The sequence below is a fragment of the Papio anubis genome, chromosome 14 (genome assembly GCF_008728515.1).
Source record: "Papio anubis isolate 15944 chromosome 14, Panubis1.0, whole genome shotgun sequence".
In the NCBI taxonomy this organism is placed as follows: Eukaryota; Metazoa; Chordata; class Mammalia; order Primates; family Cercopithecidae; genus Papio; species Papio anubis.
This window is the reverse complement of record NC_044989.1, coordinates 25,084,911-25,109,056: the sequence shown is the minus strand read 5'-3', so window position 1 is coordinate 25,109,056 and position 24,146 is coordinate 25,084,911. Positions and strand designations below refer to the sequence as shown.

Sequence of the window (24,146 nt, the reverse complement as noted above, 5' to 3'; positions counted from 1 at the left end):
AAATCACCTGAGAAGTTTTTGAAACTACTGCTGCCTAAGTCCACTTCCAGAAATCGATTTAATTGGTCTTGGATGAGACAGCCTGAGCACTGGGGGTTTAAAAATCCCTCTAGGTGAATGGAGTGTGTGGCCAAGTTTGATAACCACTGACCAAGAGAAACGTTTCTGGACTAGGGATAAACCAGAGTTACCTGGCATGTTAGATGTGACCCTTAGTTGAAACCATTAGTTTTAGATAGAGGGCACAAGGCAATAATGTTAGTTTCTCTGTTCATCTATCAGATTCCTCTCTGTAATCTGCCTCTTGGCAGAGGACCTGTACGTTTACTCTTTCAGGCCATGTTTTGCCCTTTATTAGGGCCCTCGTTAGCTCACCTTGAACTAGAAAAGACTAGATGTTGAGACTTTAGGCGAGCTTGCCAAATACAAGCCAAATTTCTGGGCTTGTTAAAAGTTCAAAAATCTGAACCCTGAAGTTTTCTTGATTTTTGAAACCTGTTTGGTCTGGAGTAAGTTAAGAGGGAAAAAAATCTGTGTAGGGAAAAGTTGAAAAGGTGCATGTCATCATCTTCCTAGCCAGAATGCAGATTAAATACCATCTCTGTCCTAACTTTCTAGGAAACCTTATTTTCATTTCACAACTTAGGAATGCCTACGATGCCTGAGTGTCTTTGAAAAAAATATTTCTGGTTCTTCCTTAGGATTCAGGTTTCCCTGATTGAAAACAACCCTGGCTTTGAATTTGATACAGGTTTGGAACTTTTCAGTTTGTAAGTTTTTAAGACCCTGTTAAGTGTTTTGTTTATTACTTCAAAGGTGATCAAGAAACTTCTTGAAAGAGCAAATTCTACTTAATGACATGAGACCTCCATGAAGGAACTTACTAGATACACCCTGATTCTCCACTGCCCTAACATGCGATACTGAGTTGCTAATGCCCACATTCAGCACCAGAGGAAATGCATGCATCACATGATATCGCCTCATTAAAGCTGTCAGCATAACTTTACCAAACAAGTTATATAACAACCATGAAGCCATTGGTACAGGATAATATTCAGAATGTGACATGTAAAAATTGCAATGAGTAAAATATATTTTGTGTGTTGTTGAACAAAAGAAAATTGAAAGAAAGCAGTCCAAGGGCCTAGAAGCAAGTGATTATCTCCAATACCTGTGAGTAAGGCTATGTTAGCTGCCACTGGCAGATTGTAGGACAGCCCTTGAATCCATTCCTAGGGTTGTTCTGAGCTTCTTGGGAAATGGCCCCAACTGGGTTTTTGGAGTGAACCTGGTTCAATACAGATTGCCTCAGGATGTTCACTAAAAGTTTAGGCTTGCTCTGGACTCCCAGAAAACATTCGAAGAATCGGGTTGTTACACAGGTGGTTTCATTTTAAGGATGAAAGGAATAGGTTTGGGGAAGTAAATCACTGAGTTGAAGCTTCAGAGATGTCCTTCCACATGAACCAGGAACTCTTCAGGATCCAGGAATCAGTTTATTTGCCTTGAGGTTTTCTGGATTGAAGCAAAGAGAGGGGAAAGGTAGGCCTGTAGGTGAATGACTTGGTGGCCAGTAGAAGTCCTGTTACCTGTACCAGAGGTTGGTCAGCAATCAAAAGCTGGCTTAAAATATTTCTGGAGATGTCTGCTGACGTCTGTAGGGGTGAATTGTTTTCAAGAATTTGCATTAAAATACCTGAGAGAGAAATAAAATATGGGATAGATAAAGCAAATGTGTCAAAAATTTTTATAACTGTTTAACCTAGTTTGAGTATATGGAAATACATTGTTTTATTTCCTTTTGCGTATGTTAAAAATACTCTTACTACATTTTTACGTAAGTTAAAATAGGGAACCATAAAAATGATAACTATATATTTTAACATTTCTCTGTGTGTCCTCATGTATATTTCGATGTAGGACCAAGCCCATTCATTGAGTGTAGATCCTCTGAAGCTCCAGGTTGTCTCCTTTGCATAAAATGTTCTCACATGTTGCAAGTTCAGCTTCCTTTTTCAGTCCTTTACAATGAAATGAGAACTTAATAACTCTTATGATGCAAGAGTACGAAATTTCTCTTTATAATTTTTCCAAATCTTTACAGCTGTCTTACCTTCAGCTAAGTCAGTGCCATTTTATTCTAGAAGCTTATCTCTATGGAGTCTCCAACTCATTCAACTTGGTTTTCCTAGAAATAGAAACCCTCTTTTCATCCTCATATCTCATTGGTTTATTTGTTATTTAATTAGATGACATAATTGCAAGTGCATTTGTTCCAGTGAGGAACAGATGAGTTTTGTTAAGCATGCAAACTGTGTTTTCCACAGGAAGTCGAGTCCCTTCCAGTATACCTGCTATGCTCACTAAATAGAGATCAGTTAAGAGGCCTTCAGCTTTAGTTTTTTTTCTGGGCATCTTTTGCTCTAGGTAGTACAACCCCCGAGTTGCTCATTGGACTGGGTACTTCCTTGAGTTTTAGTGGTGTGAACATAATGCTTTAACTACCAAGATTCTAGAATTTTATTAAACCCCAGAACCATATGTCCTCCTTATGAGTAAGCTTTGCAGTGTTTATCTTCAGTTACTTAGAGTTCTGCCTTTGCTACTTGCTAGATTTACACATAAGAGGTGTATAGTAAGTTTATTAGATACAATTTTATTTTGCGTTATGATTATCAGCATTTGTAGAGCATTGTGCTGCCTCCTACATTATATCATTAAATCCTGTCCACATCACTTTCACTAAATATTCCTATTTTACAGACAAGAAAATAAAGGTATAGTAAAATAACTCAATGTTGCACAGCCAGAAAGTGGCAAAACTAGGATTACTAATTCATCTCCCTACTTTCATTCCTCTCCTACTACACTAAATTCTCCACCAAGCAGAAAGCAATGTTTATTTTTTAAACTTTATTTTAAAAGTGTTAGATTTACAGAAAAATTTTGAAGATAGTACAGAGAGTTCCCTATAATCTATACCCAGTTTCCCGTATTATTATTATTCTGAGATAGGGTCTCGCTCTGTCACCCAGGCTGGAGTGCAGTGGTGTATCTCAGCTCACTGCAGCCTCGACCTCCCAGGCTTAAGCAATCCTCCTGACCTCTGAAAGTCAGACGGTTTCTCTGACTTTCCTTGTTTTTGATGACAATTTTTAGGAGACTAGTCAGATATAGACTGTCTAATAATTGTAATTTGTTTGATGTTTATCTCTTGATTAGAACTGGGGTTATGGGTTTGGAGAAGGAAAAGGTAAAGTGACATTTTCATCATGGCATATCAAGAGGTACCTGCTATCAACATGAGTTGTCACTGTCGATGTTGAACTTGATCACCTGGCCATGGCAGTGTTCGTCAGGTTTCTTCAACATAAAGTTATTCCTTTTCCTTTCCACACACACTCTTTGGAAGGAAGTCACTATGCACAGGCTTCACTTAAGGAATGGGGAGTTAGGCTTCACCTCCTTGAGGGCAGAGTATGTCCATACCTTATTTGGAATTCTTCCATATGGGAAATTTGTCTGTTCTTCCCTATGTATTAAATTACTCAGCCACTTATTTATATAAATGTAGAACAGTGTTTTTAACACATATAGTCAAATTTCATATTCCCCTGCCCAGAATCCCACAGTGGCTTCACACCACATTCAGAATGAAATGGAAACTCCTCTCCATGGCTTAGAGGCCCTGTATGGTCTAGACCAAGCTTGTCCAACCCATGGCCTGTGGGCTGCGTGCAGCCCAGGATGGCTTTGAATGTGGCCCAACAAAAATCCGTACATTTTCTTAAAACATTATGGGATTTTTTTGTGATTTTTTTTTCTTTTTTTTTTTTTTTTTAGCTCATCAGCTATCATTAGTTTTTTTGTGTGTGACCCAAGACACAGTTCTTCTTCCAGTGTGGCCCAGGGAAGCCAAAAGATGGGATATCCCTGGTCTAGACCCTTCATCTCACGGTGCCTCACTCTCACCACAGCTTCCCCACTCCGTCAGCACTGACCTGAACACCCCAAGCCCGAGCAGCTGTAGGGCCTTGCGTTTGCCCTTCTTTCTGCCCAGCAGGCCCTTCCTTCAGACCTTCACCTGGTTGGTTTCCTCATTTCATTGAGTTTCTGAGAGCCCTTTCATCACCACCTCATTTAAAAAGAATTTTCTGTCCCGGTTCACTGTTTCCTTACCCTGCATTTCTTTATTGCATTATCCCTACTGATGTCTATATTTATTTTTTGGGTTTCTTATTTTTCTGCCAGTGTAATCCGAGCTCCATGGGGGTGGGGCTATTCACCAGAACATCCCTAACTGGTAGAGCAGTGCCTGGCACATAGTAGGAGCTCAGGAAGTATCTGTTGAATAAATGTATGAACTACTTATTTTTTTGAAGAAATCATCTTCATGTCTCTCTGGCCAAAGTGTCCTATGTCTTTATGAACTGGATGAACAAAGTGTCCTATGTCGTTATGAAATAATTCCCATCTTTTTCCCTTCAGTGTCCTGAAGGCATTTTAGAAAGAGAGACTTGGCTTTTTTTTTCTTCTTCATGAGCACTATGGTGTTTAAGATTGTAAATAAAGTCTGAGTGCAGTAACTCACACCTGTAACCCCAGCACTCGGGAAGGCTGAGGTGAGCAGATCACTTGAGGTCAGAAGTTCGGGACCAACCTGGCCAACATGGTGAAACCCTGTCCCTACTTAAAATACAAAAATTAGCCAGGCATGGTGGCACGTGCCAGTAATCCCAGCTACTCGGGAGGCTGAGGCGGGAAAATCACTTGAACCCAGGAGGCAGAGGCTGCAGTGAACCGAGATCATGCCACCGCACTCCAGCTTGGGTGACACAGTGAGATTCTGTCTCAAAAAAAAAAAAAAAAAATTGTACATAGATAAAAGTGCTAAGTTTCTGTTATTTGATGTATACTTGACTGTATTTAAAGTTTGATTGAGTGAGATATGCCATCACTGGACACTCACCACTGAGGAGTCCAACCTGCTATGTGCAGGTGGAGGTGCACAACAATGCCGGGACACCAGCTGCCCCTGGGGGAACTGCTGCCTCAGGATTGGAACCTTCCTCCACCCCTACTTCCTTATATTTGCATTACAGTGCTTCTGGGAGCCAACCAGTCTTACCTGATTAGGTATCTCTATTGATAATGACCTGATTCCTGTATTAACCTACTCTGTGGAAGATCCCTTGGCTTTGCAGTCACTCAAAACCAGAAAGGTTCTCTAGATACTTCCAGAGAAATGCCACAGGGCTTCTTTTCGTCGTCATATGAAGCAAATTTCTTTCGGAACTTACCTCCATCATTTTCCCTAGTCTCACTCTATTAAGCAACTGTTACTTTCAGCTCCAGTTTTCAGGAATTGCAAACCTGTTCTTCACAGCCAGCCTCAGTCTCAAGCAAGCTATTTTTCTGAAACTCAACTCAGGCTTTCACAAGACTGACTACAATATAGAAAATGTACTCAGTAGGCTGCCAGTCCATGCTTCTCTGGAGGAAGAAAACTCATCTTGGTTTTTTTGGGGTTTTTTTTTTTTCTTTTAAAAAGAAAAATACTTGGTAATTTGGTAAAAAGCCTCCTACCCAGATTTGCTGTGCTGTTTTGCCCTTGTTTATTTAGAAGATGCCACTTGGAAAGATTTACTGAATCTTCAAGCTCTAGACAGGAGACAAGGTCTTCATGGTAGAACATGTTTCAGGCAGAGCCAAGAGTATACAGAGTGAAGCAGGGTCATCATGGAGCCCTCAGTGAGAGCTGCATTTCTGGTTAATCAACAAAAGGGAGCCACCACCTAGTCATCCCTTTTCCCTGTTCATGTTCATTGGCTACCATATTATTTCCCCCGCTCCCCCAGATGGAGTCTTGCTCTGTCACCCAGGCTGGAGTGCAGTGGCACAATCTCAGCTCACTGCAACCACCACCTCCCGGGTTCAGGTAATTCTCCTGCCTCAGCCTCCCAAGTAGCTGAGATTACAGGTGCCCGCCACCACACCCGGCTAATTTTTGTATTTTTAGTAGAGATGAGGTTTTGCCATGTTGGCCAGGCCGATAGGCCGATCTTGAACTCCTGACCTCGTGATCCTCCTGCCTCAGCTTCCCAAAGTGCTGGATTACAAGCATGAGCCACCGCGCCCGGCCTGGCTACCATATTATTAAAGGAGTTAACGAGCGTCCGAAATATCAATGGATATGCACATCACAACCACATAATTTCTCCACAAAAGATATACAGATGGCCAGTAAGCACATGAAAGTATGCTCAACATACTAGTCATTGGGGAAATAAAAATTGCCTTACAATGAGATACCACTTCACACCCATTAGGATGATGTGGAAAAAAAACCTTGATACATTGCTGGAAGGAATGTAAAATAATGCAGCCACTTTGGAAAACAGTTGGGCAGTTTCTCAAAAGGCAGTTACCATATGACCCAGTAATTCCATTCCTAGATACATACCCAAGAGAAATAATAACATATCTCAACATACATGCTCAAAGCAGCACTATTCAAAACAGCTGAAAGGTGCTAACAACCCAAACGTTCATCAGCTGATGGATGGGTAAACAAAATGTGGTATATCCATATAATGGAATATTATTCAGCTATAAAAGGGAATGAAGTACTGATAATGTGCTACAACATGGGTGAACCTTAAAAACATTTTGCTAAGTGAAGGAAGATAGACGTAAAATGTCAATATTGTATGACTCCATTTATATGAAATATCCAGGATAGGCAAATCCATAGAGATGGATAATGGAGGTCGGGGCGAGGGAAGAGGGATGGAGAGTGACTACTTGTGGGTATGCTGTTTCTTTTTGGGGTGGTGAAAATATTCTGGAATTAGATAGTGGTGATGGCTTCACAACCTCATAAATGCATTAAAAACTACCGAATTGGGCCAAGCGTGGTGGCTCACACCTGTAATCCCAGGGCTTTGGGAGGCCGAGGTGGATGGATTATTTGAGGTCAGGAGTTTGAGACCAGCCTGGCCAATGTGGTGAAACGCTGTCTCTACTAAAAATCCAAAAAAATCAGCTGAGCATGTTGGTGCACACGTGTAGTCCCAGCTACTCAGGAGGCTGAGGCAGGAGAATTGCTTGAACTTGGGAGGCAGAGGTTGCAGTGAACTAAGATCACACCATTTCACTCCAGCCTGGTGACAGAGTGAAACTCTGCCTCAAAGAAAAAAGTTACTGAATTATATGCCTTTAAAAAGTGGATTTTATGGTAGGAAAACTATATATTAATTTTTTAAAAACTCACTATTTGGAACTTGAAACCCACTAGGATGGTTAAAAGAAAAAAGTAGTAAGAAAAATAAAATAAAAATAAGTAAATAAAACAACAGGTGTTGGTGAGGATGTAGAGAAATTGGAAATCTCATTTATTATTAATGCAATTGTAAAATGGTACGGCCACTTTGGAAAGCAGTTTGGGAGTTCCTCAGATGTTAATTACGATTATCATATAATTCAGCAATTTTACTCCTAGATGTTTACCCAAGAGAAATGAAAATAGACAAATACTTGTGAATGAAAGTTCATAGCAGCTTCATTTGTAATAACCAAAAGCTGGAAACAATAGAATACTACACAGCAATAAAAAAGAAGGAACTGCTAGGCCAGGCACGGTGGCATGTGCCTTTAGTCCCATCTACTCAGAGGCCAAGGTGAGAGCCCAGGAGTTCTTGACTGCAGTGAGCTGTGATCATGCCACTGCATCCTGTATACCAGCCTGGGTGACAGAGCAAGATCTTATCTCAAAAAAAAAAAAAGGAACTACTAGTTCATGGAAAAACATGAATTAACCCAAAAAACATTATGCTAAGTGGAAGCCAGAAACCAAAGACTTTGTGTTTATATGAAGTTTCTAGAAAAGGCAGAACTATAGACAGAAAGCAGATGCATGGCTGCCTGAGGTTGGGGGTGGGAGTGGCAACTGGTGACAAACTTGCATGAGGGAATTTTTTGCGGTGATGGAAAATATTCTAAAACTGGACTGTGATGATTGGTTGCACAACTGTTTACGTTTACTAAGACTCATTGAATTGTGCACTTAAAACGGGTGGATTTATGATATGTAAATTGTATGTCAAAAATCTGTTTTTTAAAAATCAGTCAGTCTAGAACTCTGGGTATATTTGGATCAGAAAAAAAAACTTTCTCCACACTTCCCCACTTTAGACTCGTCCTCCCACTGACTTGAGCTTTAACTTTGATGCCAACAAACAACAAAGACAGCTTATTGCAGAACTGGAAAACAAAAACAGGTAAGAGCGCGGAGGCTGAGCCCACTTCCAAAGTCCAGGATTATCTGATTATCATTTTCCTTGGATACTAGGTGGCTTTTGACTGCCAAGGAAGACCTTGCTGTGGTGAACCTAGGCTAGCTAAAGTCCAGGGAATGCCCTGGGCACTGATTTGTGTCTGTCTGCTCTGGTAGTCCACAGCTCTGCTCACCTGCCCTCGGGGGATTCCTTTTAGCAGGGCCTTCTCCCACCCATCCGTGTGACCCCCTCTCACAATTGCATTTTTCACTCTGCTTCCCAGCAGCATTTTGATGTATCTAGTCATCTTGTCCTGACCCATTATGCTATGTAGGACTGTCTGGTCTCTCCTTAAAAAAAAAAAAGAAAAAAAAAAAAGAAAAAAAAAAAAGAAAAACCATTTAAAGGCACAGAGAGCAGACAGCACACCATTATGTACTGAAAGGTAGAAGCCAGGTCGAGGAGACCTGACCTAAGGTAACAGGCGTAGGTAGAGGCAACACAGCTGTCCACTGGGGCATCGGGGACAGGGGGAAGGAAGGGGCAGGTAAGGATTAAGGGAAGTCAGCACAGGACCTGCATTAGGAGGTTGCAAGGAGTTCCCTTTTCCTCCTCCCTGAGTGGAACAGAGTAAATAAAGTATTCTGGCTGTAATTTTCCTTTCATGGAGATTTTTCAGGTCCTTGAGTATTTTTATGACTTTTTCCACCACAAAGGATTGCTTTGTTGAGGAAATGTCAGGTGACGCAGTATTGAGAAGGTGTCCATTTCACCTCTTGGCCATTTGGAAGCAATCAGAACAAGATTGGTAGAGGAGGCGCTGCTAGAGTTGAACACTTGTAATAGGGAAAGAGGGAGCGTTAGTGAGAAGCACTGTGCAGCCCCTTTCCATTCACACGTCCTCTCCAGAGAGATCCTGCAGGAGATTCAGCGTCTCCGCCTGGAACACGAGCAGGCCTCCCAGCCCACCCCTGAGAAGGCACAGCAGAACCCCACGCTGCTGGCAGAGCTGCGGCTGCTGAGGTGAGTAGGGACACTCTACCACTTCCCACATGTAATCTGCTATGGATGGAACTTGTCTGAGGAAACCAAAGGAATGGGGAAGAATCTGTTGTTCAGTATAAACAATCCTGTGAGAGCAAACCACTGCAGAGTTCACCCATTCTGTTACTGCTTCAGATGTCTGGGTTCCATTAGAAATCACTCTACGAATGTCAGCCATTATCACAGAACTTAGTAAATACCAGTCTCCCAGCTCCGGGACCAGCGGGGCACTGTTTATACTTCTGTGATTGCTTTAAGAAGACCACTGTGCTGCAGTCCCTCTTCTTATCTTGCTAACTTGTCTGACTTTGGAGACAGTTGGCGGGAAGAATGCTTTGCTTTTCCTGTGAGTATATTTTCCTGGCTCTTTACAGTCAGTGCAGGGCTCTGCCAAAGGAGAAGGATGCTTCCTGTGCACGTCTCTGAGACATGAAACCCTTGCACCATGGCTTCTAAATGAAGTGTCTCAAGAATCAGGAAACTAAGGACATAGAATGAGAATGGGATTAGAGAGCAGTGTTACCACCATGTGTGACGCTGTTTTGGAGGGAATGGGGAAGTCTTCACAGAAATGATCTGATTATTAGGGTCTTATTGCCTATGAGGCTTAGGGGAAGGGGTGTGTGTGTGTGTGTGTGCACGCACGCGTGTGTGTGTGCACTCGCATACGTACACACTTCTGTAAGTTAAGACATTATGGAAACTACATTTAGTGACTTGATTCTCACCAGATCTCTAGATTTTCAAATAGTGGGTTCTTTCTGTTTAGGTTGATTTTTAGTTTGCTATTATCTGGGATTCTGTGTAGCCTCTTGTTTCTTTTCCCAGAGAATGGAGATTATTGTTTTCTGTAGATAGTTTAAATTTAGATCATCAATAAAAGTTGTCATAGTAGAGTCATAAAGAATTTAAACTGGTGCAGGTGAAAAAAATCATTAGATGTATAGAGATTTTCATTCTCCTAAAAATTTATTTTAGTTTCTTCATGTAGTTAGGCTGAGATTTGGGTGGCTCTGTGGTTCACTGCTGCACGTCTGGGGTGTTAGTACAGCTGGTGTCGTACTAGGGAGGATGGGAGCACAAATGTTGCTGACTTGGGCAGACTGTAAGTCTAGGCTGTTGGCATAAGATGCACCTGTTGTCTAGTGCCTGATTTTATATCTAGAAAAGCAAAAAGGCCTGTCATCCTGAGTCTAACTGTTGCTGAAACTGGGATTGCTGAAAATGCTCAGTTAAGCTGGAAGGATCTAAAAATTATCTTAGATGTCGTAGCAGGGCTAAGTCCAGGAATGTCACATAGGATAGCAAGAAGCAGGAATGTAATCTGAGACCAACGAGCGTCTGAAGGTGGAGAAATCAGAAAGTGTTTAACCTCAAAAGGAGTTCCTATATCACTGAAGAAAGGAGGGACTATTTTAAAGTGTGCTGGGACAGTTGTTTATGCCTATGTACAAAACATGTTGGTCTTCTACCCACACTAATTACAAAAACCGACACCAGATGGATTCAACATGAATACAGAACTTTAAAACTTCTAAAAGACTCGGGAGGCTGAGGCAGGAGAATTGCTTGAACCTGGGAGGCGGAGGTTGTGGTGAGCTGAGATTGCGCCATTGCACTCCAGCCTGGGCAACAAGAGCGAAACTCTGTCTCAAAAAAAAAAAAAAAAAAAAACATTTCTAGAAGAAACGTAGGAGAATGTCTTCAGGATTTTGGAATAGAAAGTAATATCTTAGAATTACCATGAAAGAAGAAGTTGGTAAATCCACTTATATTAATATTAAGAACTTTTGCTTATCAAAAGACACATAAAGGGCTGGATTCGCTTGTAGGTATCTGACATCCGTCTGCTTTTGATCAGTGTGTATGAGGCCTGGGACTGCCAGTACCCAGTTAGTATAATAAAACAAGGTGGACAACTTCACCCATAGGGTGAGTGGCTATGAGCCTTGATCACCAGGGTTGCCTTTTCTTCCTTTATTATTATTTTTAATGGTATGTTGCTTACAATAAAATGTATGACAAATGTGCGTGTGACAAACGTATATGAAGTGTAATAGTCAAATGAATACTTATGAACCCACATCCTATTTGAGAACTCATATATGACTAAAACAATGTCATCCATAGAAGTACCTCTCCCTTACCCCATTTCCTTGCCTCCACCTTCCCCACTGGGTGAACCCCTATCCAGAATTTGGTTTATCATTACCTTGTGTTTAAAACAGTATTATCGTATTATCACTATCCTATGTAATAAACTGTTTAGTTTTGCCTTTTGTTTTCTGATCTTAATAGAAATATTGTACTAATATGGTGGGGATAGTCCCAGAGGACTTCCCTGTATACCCCCTACCCCTACCATATTAGCCTTTAGGATCATTCCATGTGGTTGGATGTAGCTGTAGCTCATTCATTTTCACCTTATACCATAATTGTTTGGTCACACACAGTACAGATAAAGAATATAACATCCAGGCTCAGGAGTTCAGGGAAGGAAATCTTCCTAGAACATTGAATGAGTAGGTCCTTCTTCTGGAGAGTCTACTGCACTGGAAATTTAGGGAGTATGAAGACTAGAAGACAACGAGTCCTTCCTAAAAACTTATAATCTGGTTTTGGAACAAAACAGAAAATAATTTGGTAGTCAGTTAAATAATATTGTGCAATGTCAATAAACAGTATGGATAAGAAATCTGTGCAGAGAAATATATATAATAATGTATATATACACGAGATATTTTACATATATATAATATAGGTATTATATCTATATTCATTCTCTACCACCTTTGTGTGTCTGATTTTCCTCTGGAAGCATTCGGACCCATGGAGGTGGTAGAAGTTGAGCTAGACCATGAAAAGTAGATAATGATTTGGATGGAGTGTAGGACAAAACATTTCAGATTGGAAGTGTGCTTGGGGTTCAGCATGATTCCCCCAAATAATTACGGCACATTTCAGAAAAGGGAAAGAGTCTTGGAACTAAAAATTTCTTTTCAATCATGCATTACATCAATCTTTAGAGTGCCAGTGATAGGAGATACAATTTGCCAGGCAATTGAGATCAGATTCTAGAAAGTCTTAATTGTTAGGTCATTGGAAACCCTTGGAGAGTTCCAAATCATGATTTTGGTAAGTTCGGTAGATGTTAATTAGGCGATACTGGATGCCTGATATTTTCTTCATCCTTCAATACATGCAGAGATGAGTAAGGCCCATCCCTGACCTCAAGGATTTTGCATCATGGTAGGAATGGCAGTGAGTAAGGTAAATTAAGTACCACTGAGGAGCACTAATTACTGTAGTGCTTAATCAAGCAGTCCCTGCTGCAGTGATCAGGAGCAGCTTCCTGACAGTGATGTTGGGTCAGACATTAAGGAATGAATAAGATTTGGAAGGTGAGTTATATAATTATGGAGCCCACTTAGGAAAAGTGAACCATAAGGTGGAGGTCCAGACACAAAGGGCATAAAATAGGAGGTGAGGTGCTAAGGATAGGAATGTAGATGGGATCTAGAGCCGCACTCTCCGATAGAAATGCAGGCCACATATGTAATTAAAACTTTTCTAACAGTCTCATTGAAAAACCAGAAAGTAATAGGTGGCATTAATTTTCATACTATATTTTACTTAACCTAATATTTTCAAAATATTATTCTTTCAATGTGTAATCAGTATTAAAACATGATCAAGATAGTTTGCTTTTTTCTGCACTAAGTCTTTACAATTGCTGAGCATCTCAATTCAGACTAGCTGTGTTTCAGGGGCTCAGTAGTCAGGCATGGCTAGTGGCTACTGTGATAGACAGCATAGGTCTAGATTGTGCAGGCAAGGGTCAGTGATGCTAGAAATTCTGTTGTGATCATTATGGGACGATGAAATGAACATAGCTTTACTTTGAGCAGCAGTTTAAAGTTCATAGAACACCCTCATGTTTATTACCTTATATGATCCTCAGAATATTGTTGCTGTTACTAGTCCCCTTTTAGAGGAGAGAAAACTGAGGCTAAGTGACTTGTCTAAGGTTGCATATTTGCTAAATACTGGGACTGATACTCAACTTTAAGGCTGTTGACTTCTATTCCACTGCTTTTTCCTCACCATAAAAGATGAAAGAGCCAGTTGCAGTGGCTCACACCTGTAATCCCAGCACTTTGGGAGGCTGAGGCGGGTGAATCACTTGAGGTCAGGAGTTCAAGACCAGCCTCGCCAACATGGTGAAACTCCATCTCTACTAAAAATACAAAATTAGATGGGCATGGTGGTGATGCCTGTAATCCCAGCTATTTAGGAGGCCTGAGGCAGGAGAATCGCTTGAACCGGGGAGGCGAAGGTTACAGTGAGCCAAGATCGCACCATTGCACTCCAGCCTGGGCGACAGAGTGAGACTCCATCACAAAAAAAAAAAAAAGCAGGATTAATCACACAAGGAGACTGTTTGATGTTTGAGGAAAGGAGTGCTTAGATAAAGCAAGCGAAATGGGAATAGAAAGATAGGCACATAAATTTTCCAAGAAAGAATGATCTGAATTGAGTTATTGATTGAATATGGGATATAAAGAAGAAAGTAACAAAGAGGACTGAGTTTTTCAGCCATGACACCTGGAAGGAAAAATAGCAGAGACAGAGAAAAGAGACAGAGACAAGAAAAAAAAAGAGACAGAGACAAGAAAACCATTTAGGGAGAAAAATCTTAAGTCTGGTTTTGGACATACTGAGCTAGAGTAGATGGTGTAAAATGTATCCTCAAGGAAAAGTGACTGTTCTTGGACACAGGGAGCCATCTTGATCTGTCACCCTTCTTGAATCTGTCTAGTGTCAGAAGTACTTGCTACTGAACCCTGTTTTCTCTGAGCAGTTTAATATGGTTTATCTACTATTAATCTAAATTTGGGCTGATTTTATATCTTTTTCAAAAAGCATTGACTTTCTAAAGAGTTTTTTGATCATTAATTCACTCTGGTAATATGAATAATATCTTTATATGATCATGTAAACTTTCCAAAGCACTTTTACCTATGATTCTCAGAACAGTCCAGGAAAGTAGGCAAAACAGACATTATCACCATTTTATGAGGTATTGTAAGCTAAATGACTTGCTCAGCGTCTCATAACTGGTAAGTAGCAGGATCAGGTCTGAAATCCATTTCACCCGGCCTTAGATCCATCTTTGAGGGTCCCTTTATCTGATGGGCTTCTCCTCTTGGACAGGCAAAGGAAGGATGAACTGGAGCAGAGGATGTCGGCCCTGCAAGAGAGCAGGCGGGAACTGATGGTCCAGCTAGAAGAGTTGATGAAGTTGCTGAAGGTAAGAGCCCGCGGCCCACGCTCAGTTCTTGTCATTCTCCCACCACAGCCTCAGCTGCTACCTCCCTGTGATGTCAGAATAGGATGAGGCTAAAGGCTTGACTTTAGCCTAGAATCAGTTTTCAGATAAATTTCCATAAATTTAGCCTGATTGGGTATAAAAGTCATGTAAATTAGTGCAAAGCCAGATTATTTAAAAACTTGTAACTGGAAGTAGGATAACGTGTTGAGCAGTTGCTTTTATGAATACATAAGAATGCTTATAAATAGGATATTAGCTATGTACCAATGAATAATGTTTCTCAGCTACTTAAAGTGGTGTTTGTTTGTTTGTTTGTTTGTTTGTTTGTTTGTTTTGAGATGGAGTCTCACTCTGTCGCCCAGGCTGGAGTTCAGTGGTGCCATCTTGGCTCACTGGAACCTCCGCCTCCCAGGTTCAAGTGATTCTCCTGCCTCAGCCTCCCGAGTAGCTGGGATTACAGATGCCCACCACCACGCCTGGCTAATTTTTTTTATATTTTTGGTAGAGATGGAGTTTCACCATGTTGGCCAGGCTGGTCTCAAACTCCTGACCTCAGGTGATCCACCCACTTCAGCCTCCCAAAGTGTTGGAATTACAGGCATGAGCCATTGCTCCTGGCCTTAAAGTTTCTGTTAAGACAAGTTTTCAAATATTCCACTTAAATACTTAACAAATATTAAGTGTCCTATTTCAATAAGTAGTACAGAGACAACCTGTATTAGGGTTCTGCAGAAAAATTGGACCAGTAGAATATATATAAAGATATCTAAGAGGGGATTTATTATGGGAATTGGCTTACAGTCATGGAGGTAAAGAAGTCTCATGTTAATGCCATCTGCATCCTGGAGACTGAGAAAGCTGGTGGTGTAATTCAGTCTGTCTCTGAAGGGCTGAGAACCAAGGGAACTGATGGTGTGACTCCCAATCTGGGAGGTGGCTTGGGAGATGGGCGGTGTTGTGTTACTGGTTTAAGTCCCAGAGTCCAAAAGCCCAAGAACTTGGGAAGCTCACATGTCTGAGGGCATAGAAGATGATGTTCTAGCACAATAGCCCTTCCTCTGCCTTTTTCTTCTATCCAAGTCCTCAGTGGATTGGATGATGCTGCCCATGTTGGTGAAGGCAGATCTTTATTCAGTCTAATGATTCAAATGCCAATCTCTTTTGGAAACACCCTCACAGACACACCTAGAAATTATGTTTTACCAGCTGACTATCCTTTAATCTGGTAAAGTTGATACATAAAAATAACCATCACAAAAACCAACCTAATTAAACCATTCTAGTCAGTAACTTTACTATGTTAGGAGTAAGATAGCATATTAGCTCTAGGTTTGGGATACTGGGGAACTGAATACATGCGTAATAAGTCAGGTCTATCTTGTGGTGTGATCATAGCTCACTGTAACCTTGCTTGAGCTGGGTTCAAGGGATCTGCCTGCCTCAGCCTCCTGAGTGGCTAAGACTACAGGCACACGAGGTCTGTCTATTCTTGTTGAAAGCTATATTACAACCCCTTTACCCCTGAGCAAAGAAAGGCATGCTTGGCATTTGAATGCCCTACCCTGGACAATTTTATTGGAATTGAACAGAAATATCTACCTGGTTACTTAGCAGCAATACCAGGATACTTCCTCCTGCTATTACTTTCTCAGGTGCTGCCCAGCGATGCTGAGAACCTGCTGCATTTAGTAGTATGATACCAAGTTAACAGCCAGAGAAAATCACAAAGTGTGGAGTGCCCCCAAAGCCAGATGACAGGAGTGAATTTAATCTTGTGGTAAAGGGGAGTCATTGGAGGTTTTAAAAATAACAGTTTAGGAAAATACGCAGGACAAGTTAGAACAGGGAGAAACTAAAGGATAATAGGAGACTCAGTTCATCCTCCAGGCCCAAAGTGACAAGGATCTTAACCCCAGGAGTGGTATCCCAGGAGAATATCAGTTTAGAGACTTTTTCTCCAACTTGTGCATCCTAAGTCAGTCTCTTAGTAATGAAGCTAGTGGGCATTAGCAACTTGGATAAATGTAGAATTTGTGTTTTAAACTGAATTTTGACTTGCTCAAGACAGTTACTGTTTTGTCATGAGTTGAGTTGTTGTTGGTGGTGGTGGTGGTTGTTATTGTTGTTACTGTTGTTTTCCTCCTAGCTTTGGCCGTATTTGGGTTGTTTTGCATAGATATGTTTCTACATTAACCCTGTTAGCAGGATTTTTCCTCAGAAATATTTTGTGTCTAAATGGGTCTTGTTTAAAAAAAATCTTATGTAAAAATTTGGCCCAAATCCCTATAATAGTTGTCAGATATCCAGCTAAGCAACCTAGCCCCTCACTCTAAACAGCAGAATGTACTTAAACATACATGGCTTGTGTAACATCTGAAGCCTCATGGGACTTTAAAAGCCCGGCTGCCATGGAGTTAGCACACCTGTGGGATGGGAGATATCCAGTCAGTATCCAGTCGGGTACAGTGGCTAACGCCTGTAATACCAGCACTTTGGGAGGCCAAGGCGGATGGATCACTTGAGGCCAGGAGTTCAGCCTGGCTGACATGGCAAAACCCTGTCTCTACTAAAAATACAAAAATTAACCGGGTGTGGTGGCACGTGCCTGTAATCCCAGCTACTCAGGAGGCTGAGGCAGGAGAATCGCTTGAACCCAGAAGGCGGAGGCTGCAGTGAGCGGAGATTGCACCACTGTACTCAAGCCTGGGTCACAGAGTGAGACTCAGTCTCAAAAAAAAAAAAAAAAATAGGGGATCCACTCACCTCTTCCGTGTGTCACATCTCCCTTTTCAGAAAGATGTTCTCAAATATTACCCAAGCATAGATGGGAAAGTCCCAGTGCCCCAATGTGGTTTTTGTAAAAGGCAAAAGGCGTATGTAAACTGAAGGGAAACCAGAGTGCATCTCCCCTAAGTAACCTTGTACCATCGCGTTTCCGTTGTATTGTCTTAGCGATCCCCAGAACTACTGACTCCAAGCCCCATGCATGCCACTGTGGCCTTCTAGTGTACCACTGATGCTTGTATTCAAGGGCTAAGCAGAATGAGCTAATGCCCGCAACTCTACTCCCAAACCTCGAGTTTCTTTATATTTGCAGCTGTAATCAGTAAAATAAGCAGGACACTGCTGCCCGTGTAGGATCCCCTGCCAGGTTCTTACCCATCTGACAGGCTAAGACTATTCAGACTGGGAGGAAGAATTTGCAAACACAAATCTGGGAATGTTGTCTTTCTATCCATTGGCTAGAATTCACAGTCGAAAATCTCATGCCTTTAGTGTCTAGCTTCCTAAAAGAATTACCACATAATCTTAATTTTTGTATTATATGCATACCTAAAAGTTCATACACAGGAATTACCGACTTCTATTAAAATTTCAGTATTCTCCTACTATTAAAAATATATATTCATCAACCCATAAAAGTACCCTTTAGAATCCTAATTTTAGGCCAGGTGCAGTGGCTCACACCTGCAATCCCAGCACTTTGGAAGGCTGAGGTGGGTGGATCACTTGAGGTCAGGAGTTTGAGACCAGCCTGGCCAACATGGTGAAACCCCATCTCTACCAAAAATACAAAAATTACCTGAGCATGGTGGCATGCGCCTATAATCCCAGCAGGATTTATCCTCAGAAATACTTTGTGTCTAAATGGGTTTTGTTTAAAAAAAACTTATGTAAAAATTTGACCCAAATCCCTATAATAGTTGTCAAATATCCAGCTAAGCAACCTAGCCCCTCACTCTAAACAGCAGGGATGTACTTAAACATACATGGCCCGTGTGACATCTGCAGCCTCAGGGGACTTTAAAAGCCTGGCTGCCATGGAGTTAGTACACCTGTGGGATGTGAGGAACACAGGAGGTAGAGGTTGCAGTGAGTCGAGATCGCACCACTGCACCCCAGCCTGGGCGACAAAGCAAGACTCTGTCTCAAAAAAAAAAAAAAAAAGAAGAAGAAGAAAGAGAGAGAGAGAGAGAGAAAGAGAGAGAAAATCCTGATTTTAATTTAAAAGGGTTGCCTGCTTTTATTGATGTTCAGTATGCTAGCATTTAATTCTCTCATAAAATAGCTGTAAGCAGTTAGTCAAATGGACAATCAAGCCACATGGTCTGGGATACTCATAAATTAAAATACATCACACAATAAATTTTCATGCCACAGGGAGTTCTTTCATTCTACTGCTTCAGGAAACTATTAGGTACTTTATCTTCTGTCTGAAATGATAATTTAAAGAAGCATACATAAGAAGTGACATCATTGTTAATTCATTCAAAAAAAATCTTAATCCTTTTTTGGAATAAGGCAGGGTTAAAATTAATTTTTTTGTTTATTTAATAAAAATCTGTTGAGTTCCTAAGTGTCATATATTAGGTATTTGGCATATCGTGGTGACTAGACTCAATCCCTGTCACCAAGGAGTACCAAGGTCCCTCCTTCTTTGTTTTTGGTTTTTGTCTGAGATGGAGTCTCACTATGTTGCCCAGGCTGGGGTGCAGTGGCACAATCTTTGCTCACAGCAACCTCCGCCTCCCAGACTCAAGTGAGTCTCCTGCCTCCTGCTTCAGCTTCCTGAGTAGTTGGGATTGCAGGCACCCACCACCACAACTGGCTAATTTTTGCATTTTTAGTAGACAGGCTTGGCCTCCCAAAGTGCTGGGATTACAGACATGAGCCACCCTTTATTCTTTTTAATGACGTGATGTAGACTGACACTTAGGCATTCATATTTCTCTACATATCTTTCCTTTATACCTTTTTACCTGATTAATGAGTATTAATTAATTACTAGCCTCAAAAAAAAACTTCCTGTTTAATCTAGAAGTGTTTATATGTTGGTGTTTCTAATCCATGTTCTACTTCATTTTCCATTTGTCTAATACTGCTTTTGAAACTCATTTACCAGGCCAGGTGCAGTGGCTCATGCCTGTAATCCCAACACTTTGGGAGGCCAAGGCAGGTGGATCACCTGAGGTCAAGACCAGCCTGGCCAACATGATGAAACCCCACCTCTACTAAAAATACAAAAATTAGCCAGATGTGGTGGTGCACGCCTATAATCCCAGGTACTCGGGAGGCTGAGGCAGGGGAATCACTTGAACCCAGGAGGCGGAGGTCACGGTGAGCCAAGATAACACCATTGTACTCCAACCTGGGTGACACAGTGAGACTCCATCTCAAAAAAAAAAAGAAGAAAAAAGAAACTCATTTACCAGATGAATTCTGCAGTTTTGAATTTCAACCTCATTTGCAAATGTTTATCTAGTTTGAGTGTAAATTTTTTTTTTTTTTGAGATAGAGTCTCGCTCTGTCACCCAGGCTGGAGTGCAGTGGCATGATCTCGGCTCACTGCAAGCTCCGCCTCCTGGGTTCACGCCATTCTCCTGCCTCAGCCTCCCGAGTAGCTGGTACCACAGGCACCCGCCACCATGCCCGGCTAATTTTTTTTGTATTTTTAGTAGAGATGGAGTTTCACCGTGTTAGCCAGGGTGGTCTCGATCTCCTGACCTCATGATCCGCCCACCTTGGCCTCCCACAGTGCTGGGATTACAGGTGTGAGACACCGCGCCCGGCTGAGTGTAAGTTTTTATATAAATGACTATAGTGGCTATGCCATTGCTTTGGCCACCTTGCCAGACCTCGTTCATGTGGAAGAGACTCACATGTTATTAGGTGACATAAGCAGTTCTAAGTTTACACTTTAAAATTAAGGTATTATTACCCCCTTTTAAATCAATGTTGGCTCTATCCCTTGTCATCAGTCAATATTTAGTGATCCCAGCTGACTACTTGATAACACAGAGGTTCTCAGACCTGGGATCTGACCTGCTTACTGTGTTGACAGAGCCTTAAAGGCTTTATCTGAATAAATTTTGTGAGTTTAAATTATACAACACTATCCTAAATAACACTTTGCCAAAGTCCACTCTCTCCCCAATACCAGGCCACATGGAAGGCCTGTAAGTCCTGGAAGCACTGCCCTGCCCACTGTCCCCAGCCTAACCTGATATATGTCTACTGCAAATTATGATTTCTCTTCTGACAAACTTAAATTGCAATCACCAGATGTCCAAGTATGAAACATTGCTTTCTGAAATTTCCCTATTCTGTTTAGCCACTGCAGTGTTCTCTTTAATACCAAACCTGGAGAAAACTGTGAAAGTAGAGAGATGTCTTAGAAACAGTTCTAAGAAATTACGTACTAGTCTTCTGACCTCGGATACAATTTCAGCCTGTTAGGATTGCCCCATCCTTCCCCAACCGTCGCACTTTCCACTTCAACACAGTGCCAGCAATGAAAACACATTTTATAATTGTTTAATAACTGTCCTATGACTGTTTGCCTTGCCTCATGAATATAAGAAAAGTGTCCTGCCCGAAAGGGAAGTCTGGCAAGGAAGAGAGCTTGCTTCCTAACTGCGAAGCAGGTGCGAAAACAGAAGCGCTCTGCCTCCTTCACACTGCCAGATCCGGTGCTCAGCACTCTGAGCCTGGGCTCCTGTGAGTTTGGCTTTGGTCAGGCATCCAGCATCTGGCTTTGATTGTGAAGAGCACCTTCCTGTGCTGAGTTGGGAGTCTCCTTAAGAGATTTCTCAGTGCCCATTTATTTCTAGTCCCTGTCTCTCCTTTGCAGTAATAAAAATTATGTTCTCCAAGTGTTCACTCACCCTCTCCCTTTCGTAATTCCTCTGCTTTACTGAGGTCTTTCTCACCATTGCACCCAGGTCTGTAGACTGTGTGGGAGCAGGAGCACTTACCTATTCCTAAGACTTCCTAGGCACATACATGTTCAGTAAAGACTGGCTGCATGAATTGGTCCAATTTAAATAGAGCCATTGCACAGCTTTTAGATTTACTAGGCCAAAGAGCTGAGGCTCCCTGACCACAGTGACCCATGGTGAGGCACAGAAAGAGGAGGTGGAAGAGACCCATTAAAAGACAGAGTAGATGAGTAGCAAAGAACTGAAGAAAGAGAAACTTGAAAGTATTCTCTTTATCCTTTTTCCTACAGTGTCTGATAGTGCGTTCATTTGGGCAGTCAGCTGATAGCCAGCAAGTGCCTGCTCTATGTTCCATCACCATACGGTTCTAAAAGACAGAGACCAGCCAGGTGCGGTGGCTCACGCCTGTAATCCCAACACTTTGGGAGGTCAAGGTAGTGGGATCACTTGAGGTCAGGAGTTCGAGACCAGCCTGACCAACCTGGTGAACCCCATCTCTACTAAAAATAAAAAATTAGCTGGGCTTGGTGGCACATGCCTGTAATCCCAGCTACTCAGGAGGCTGATTCAGGAGAATTGTTTGAACCCAGAGGTGGAGGTTGCAGTGAACCCATATCGCACCATTGCACTCCATCCTGGGCAACAAGAGTGAAACTCTGTCTCAGAGAGAGAGAGAGAGAGAGAGAGAGATTGATTTAGATGACAGAGACCATTTCTTTATGTTTCCAGTGCTTTCTGCACAAGAAGTACTAAATAAACCTGTACTGAATTAACGAAAAACTGAGGTCAAGAATTCTTTTTTGAATGACCTTTCAGGGTCTCCAAACAGTTTCTGGTTTATTGGGGGAAGTGGGTATGTATGGGACTCACTGAAAAAAAAAAAAAAAAAAGTGTGCCTGAAAGCAGGTAGATGGGGGTACAGTTCCAACATGTTTAGTGTGGAGAGGGGACCAAATAAGAAAAGAACCTGTCGTGGGCAGACTGCTAGTTGGGAAGTGATGAGAGCAGTGAGTCTCAGACTTGTATGCACCAGAATCAGACAAGGTTGAATGCATTGCCGTGCCCCACCCCTAGAGCTTCGGTTTGGTGGGGATAGGGTAAGGCACGAAGTTTACATCTCTGACAAGTTCCCAGGTGATGCCGATGCCACTGGTCTGTGTTCCATGCATCGAAAACCACTTGCCTGGATAAATGTACCTAAACACATGTGAATATCATGAATGATGAAATAGAATTACTATTAGAATTTCAAGGCCAGGCGCGGTGGCTCAAGCCTGTAATCCCAGCACTTTGGGAGGCCGAGACGTGCGGATCACGAGGTCAGGAGATCGAGACCATCCTGGCTAACACGGTGAAACCCCGTCTCTACTAAAAAATACAAAAAACTAGCCGGGCAAGGTGGCGGGCGCCTGTAGTCCCAGCTACTCGGGAAGCTGAGGCAGGAGAATGGCGTGAACCCGGGAGGCGGAGCTTGCGGTGAGCCGAGATCGTGCCACTGCACTCCAGCCTGGGTGACAGAGCGAGACTCTGTCTCAAAAAAAAAAAAAGGAATTTCAAGTCATGGTTGCACTTCCTCTTTCAGATTCCCCTAAACAGCTATGTGAACTGTAGGCAGGTCAGGCCCTCTAGGCCTGTTTCATCTACAGTAAGAATGTTGGCAAGGTGGTTTCTAAGGTTCTTTCCTTCTAGCTCTAGGAGTTAGCATTGAATTACTCGCCGGGCCGAGGTCTGCTGCTTGCTTCGTCCTCTGATGCTCCTGTGGGGGACGGGGCCTTTGATCTCAGCACCCATGGGCCTGGCCTGGTTTGTCTGATTTTTCTATCATTTCTTCCCAATGTTTGTGGTGATGGGCATTAATTTCTCTCCTTTTTTCCTCTGCCTTTTTTTTCATCTTCAACACTCCAGGAGGAAGAGCAAAAGCAGGCAGTAAGTGAACTTCAGAATTTCCCGCTGGACTCTCGCTCTTGTTGCACGTTCTTTCTTTACTCATGTAAATGTTTCTCCTCTTCTCCCAGCACATCATCTCTGAAGAGGGTTTTACGTGTAAAACTCCCAGTGGGTCTCCCCATGGTGTTGTAAAATGGTCTAAAAGTTCAAAGCATGTTTACCCGGTAGAGCATGTTCTTACTTAAAACCAGAGCTTGTAAGTACCCATCTGTTGTGAGCATTGAAGTGTGCATGATTAGCCAGGCTACCATTGCATTTTCCTGCCTTTCGTTCTCTGTTGTTTTGTGTCTGGAGTGATTTTAATTCCTTGAAACAACTTTCGGGGTGCTGGGGTGACCTCGTGTCATGAATGAATGTGCATGAAAATGAGGACTTATTTTGCTAACTATAGATGTCGTGCAGTCTTGACTAGGCTTCTGGATGCTGGGGCTGTGCCAGCCTTCTTAACAAAATTACTGACAACGACTGAGGCACTGACTCCACTTGCAGTGATTTCCTGTTCAGAACCTACTCCAGAGGGAGCTCAGGTTTTTCTGAGCTGTGTGGCTGCTGCATGGTGTTTGGGGGAGGTTTATGTTTGTTTTTGTTTTTCCCGATAGCCACTGACCCACACAAGAAAGTCAATTGCAGACTTATCTACAATATTAGCACCATATGTTTATATAACATAGTAAGGTTTCAAAGCATACATTTTTTAAGCTGAAGCTGAGTTTTTGTTTACCTTGGAGCTTTTTGTCCTTCGGGAGAGAAATAGAAAACGTTTAATTTTTAAAATTTGCCTTTTTTTTGAGACGGCGCCTCGCTCCGTTGCCCAGGCCAGAGTGC

The 24,146-nt window shown here is 42.0% G+C and overlaps 1 protein-coding gene across 48 annotated transcripts in view; it reads left to right on the top strand.

Annotated features, from left to right (window-relative positions):
- Positions 1 to 24,146, top strand: part of DTNB (dystrobrevin beta) — a 311,592-nt gene that overhangs the window by 249,042 nt on the left and 38,404 nt on the right. For 30 of the 48 annotated variants that reach the window (XR_002516573.2, XR_001893946.3, XM_021924660.2 and 27 more), the window contains 4 exons: positions 8,197 to 8,282; positions 9,189 to 9,302; positions 14,538 to 14,634; positions 23,280 to 23,300. Coding sequence is in view for 46 of the 48 variants with exons in the window: in XM_021924660.2 (XP_021780352.1) it covers positions 8,197 to 8,282; positions 9,189 to 9,302; positions 14,538 to 14,634; positions 23,280 to 23,300 (318 nt within the window). In the remaining 2 variants the exon portion in view is untranslated. Of the gene's footprint in view, positions 1 to 8,196; positions 8,283 to 9,188; positions 9,303 to 14,537; positions 14,635 to 23,279; positions 23,301 to 23,389; positions 23,527 to 24,146 lie in introns of those variants that run through there. The other 18 variants (XM_017947357.3, XM_017947367.2, XM_017947365.2 and 15 more) reach the window with 4 other exon arrangements.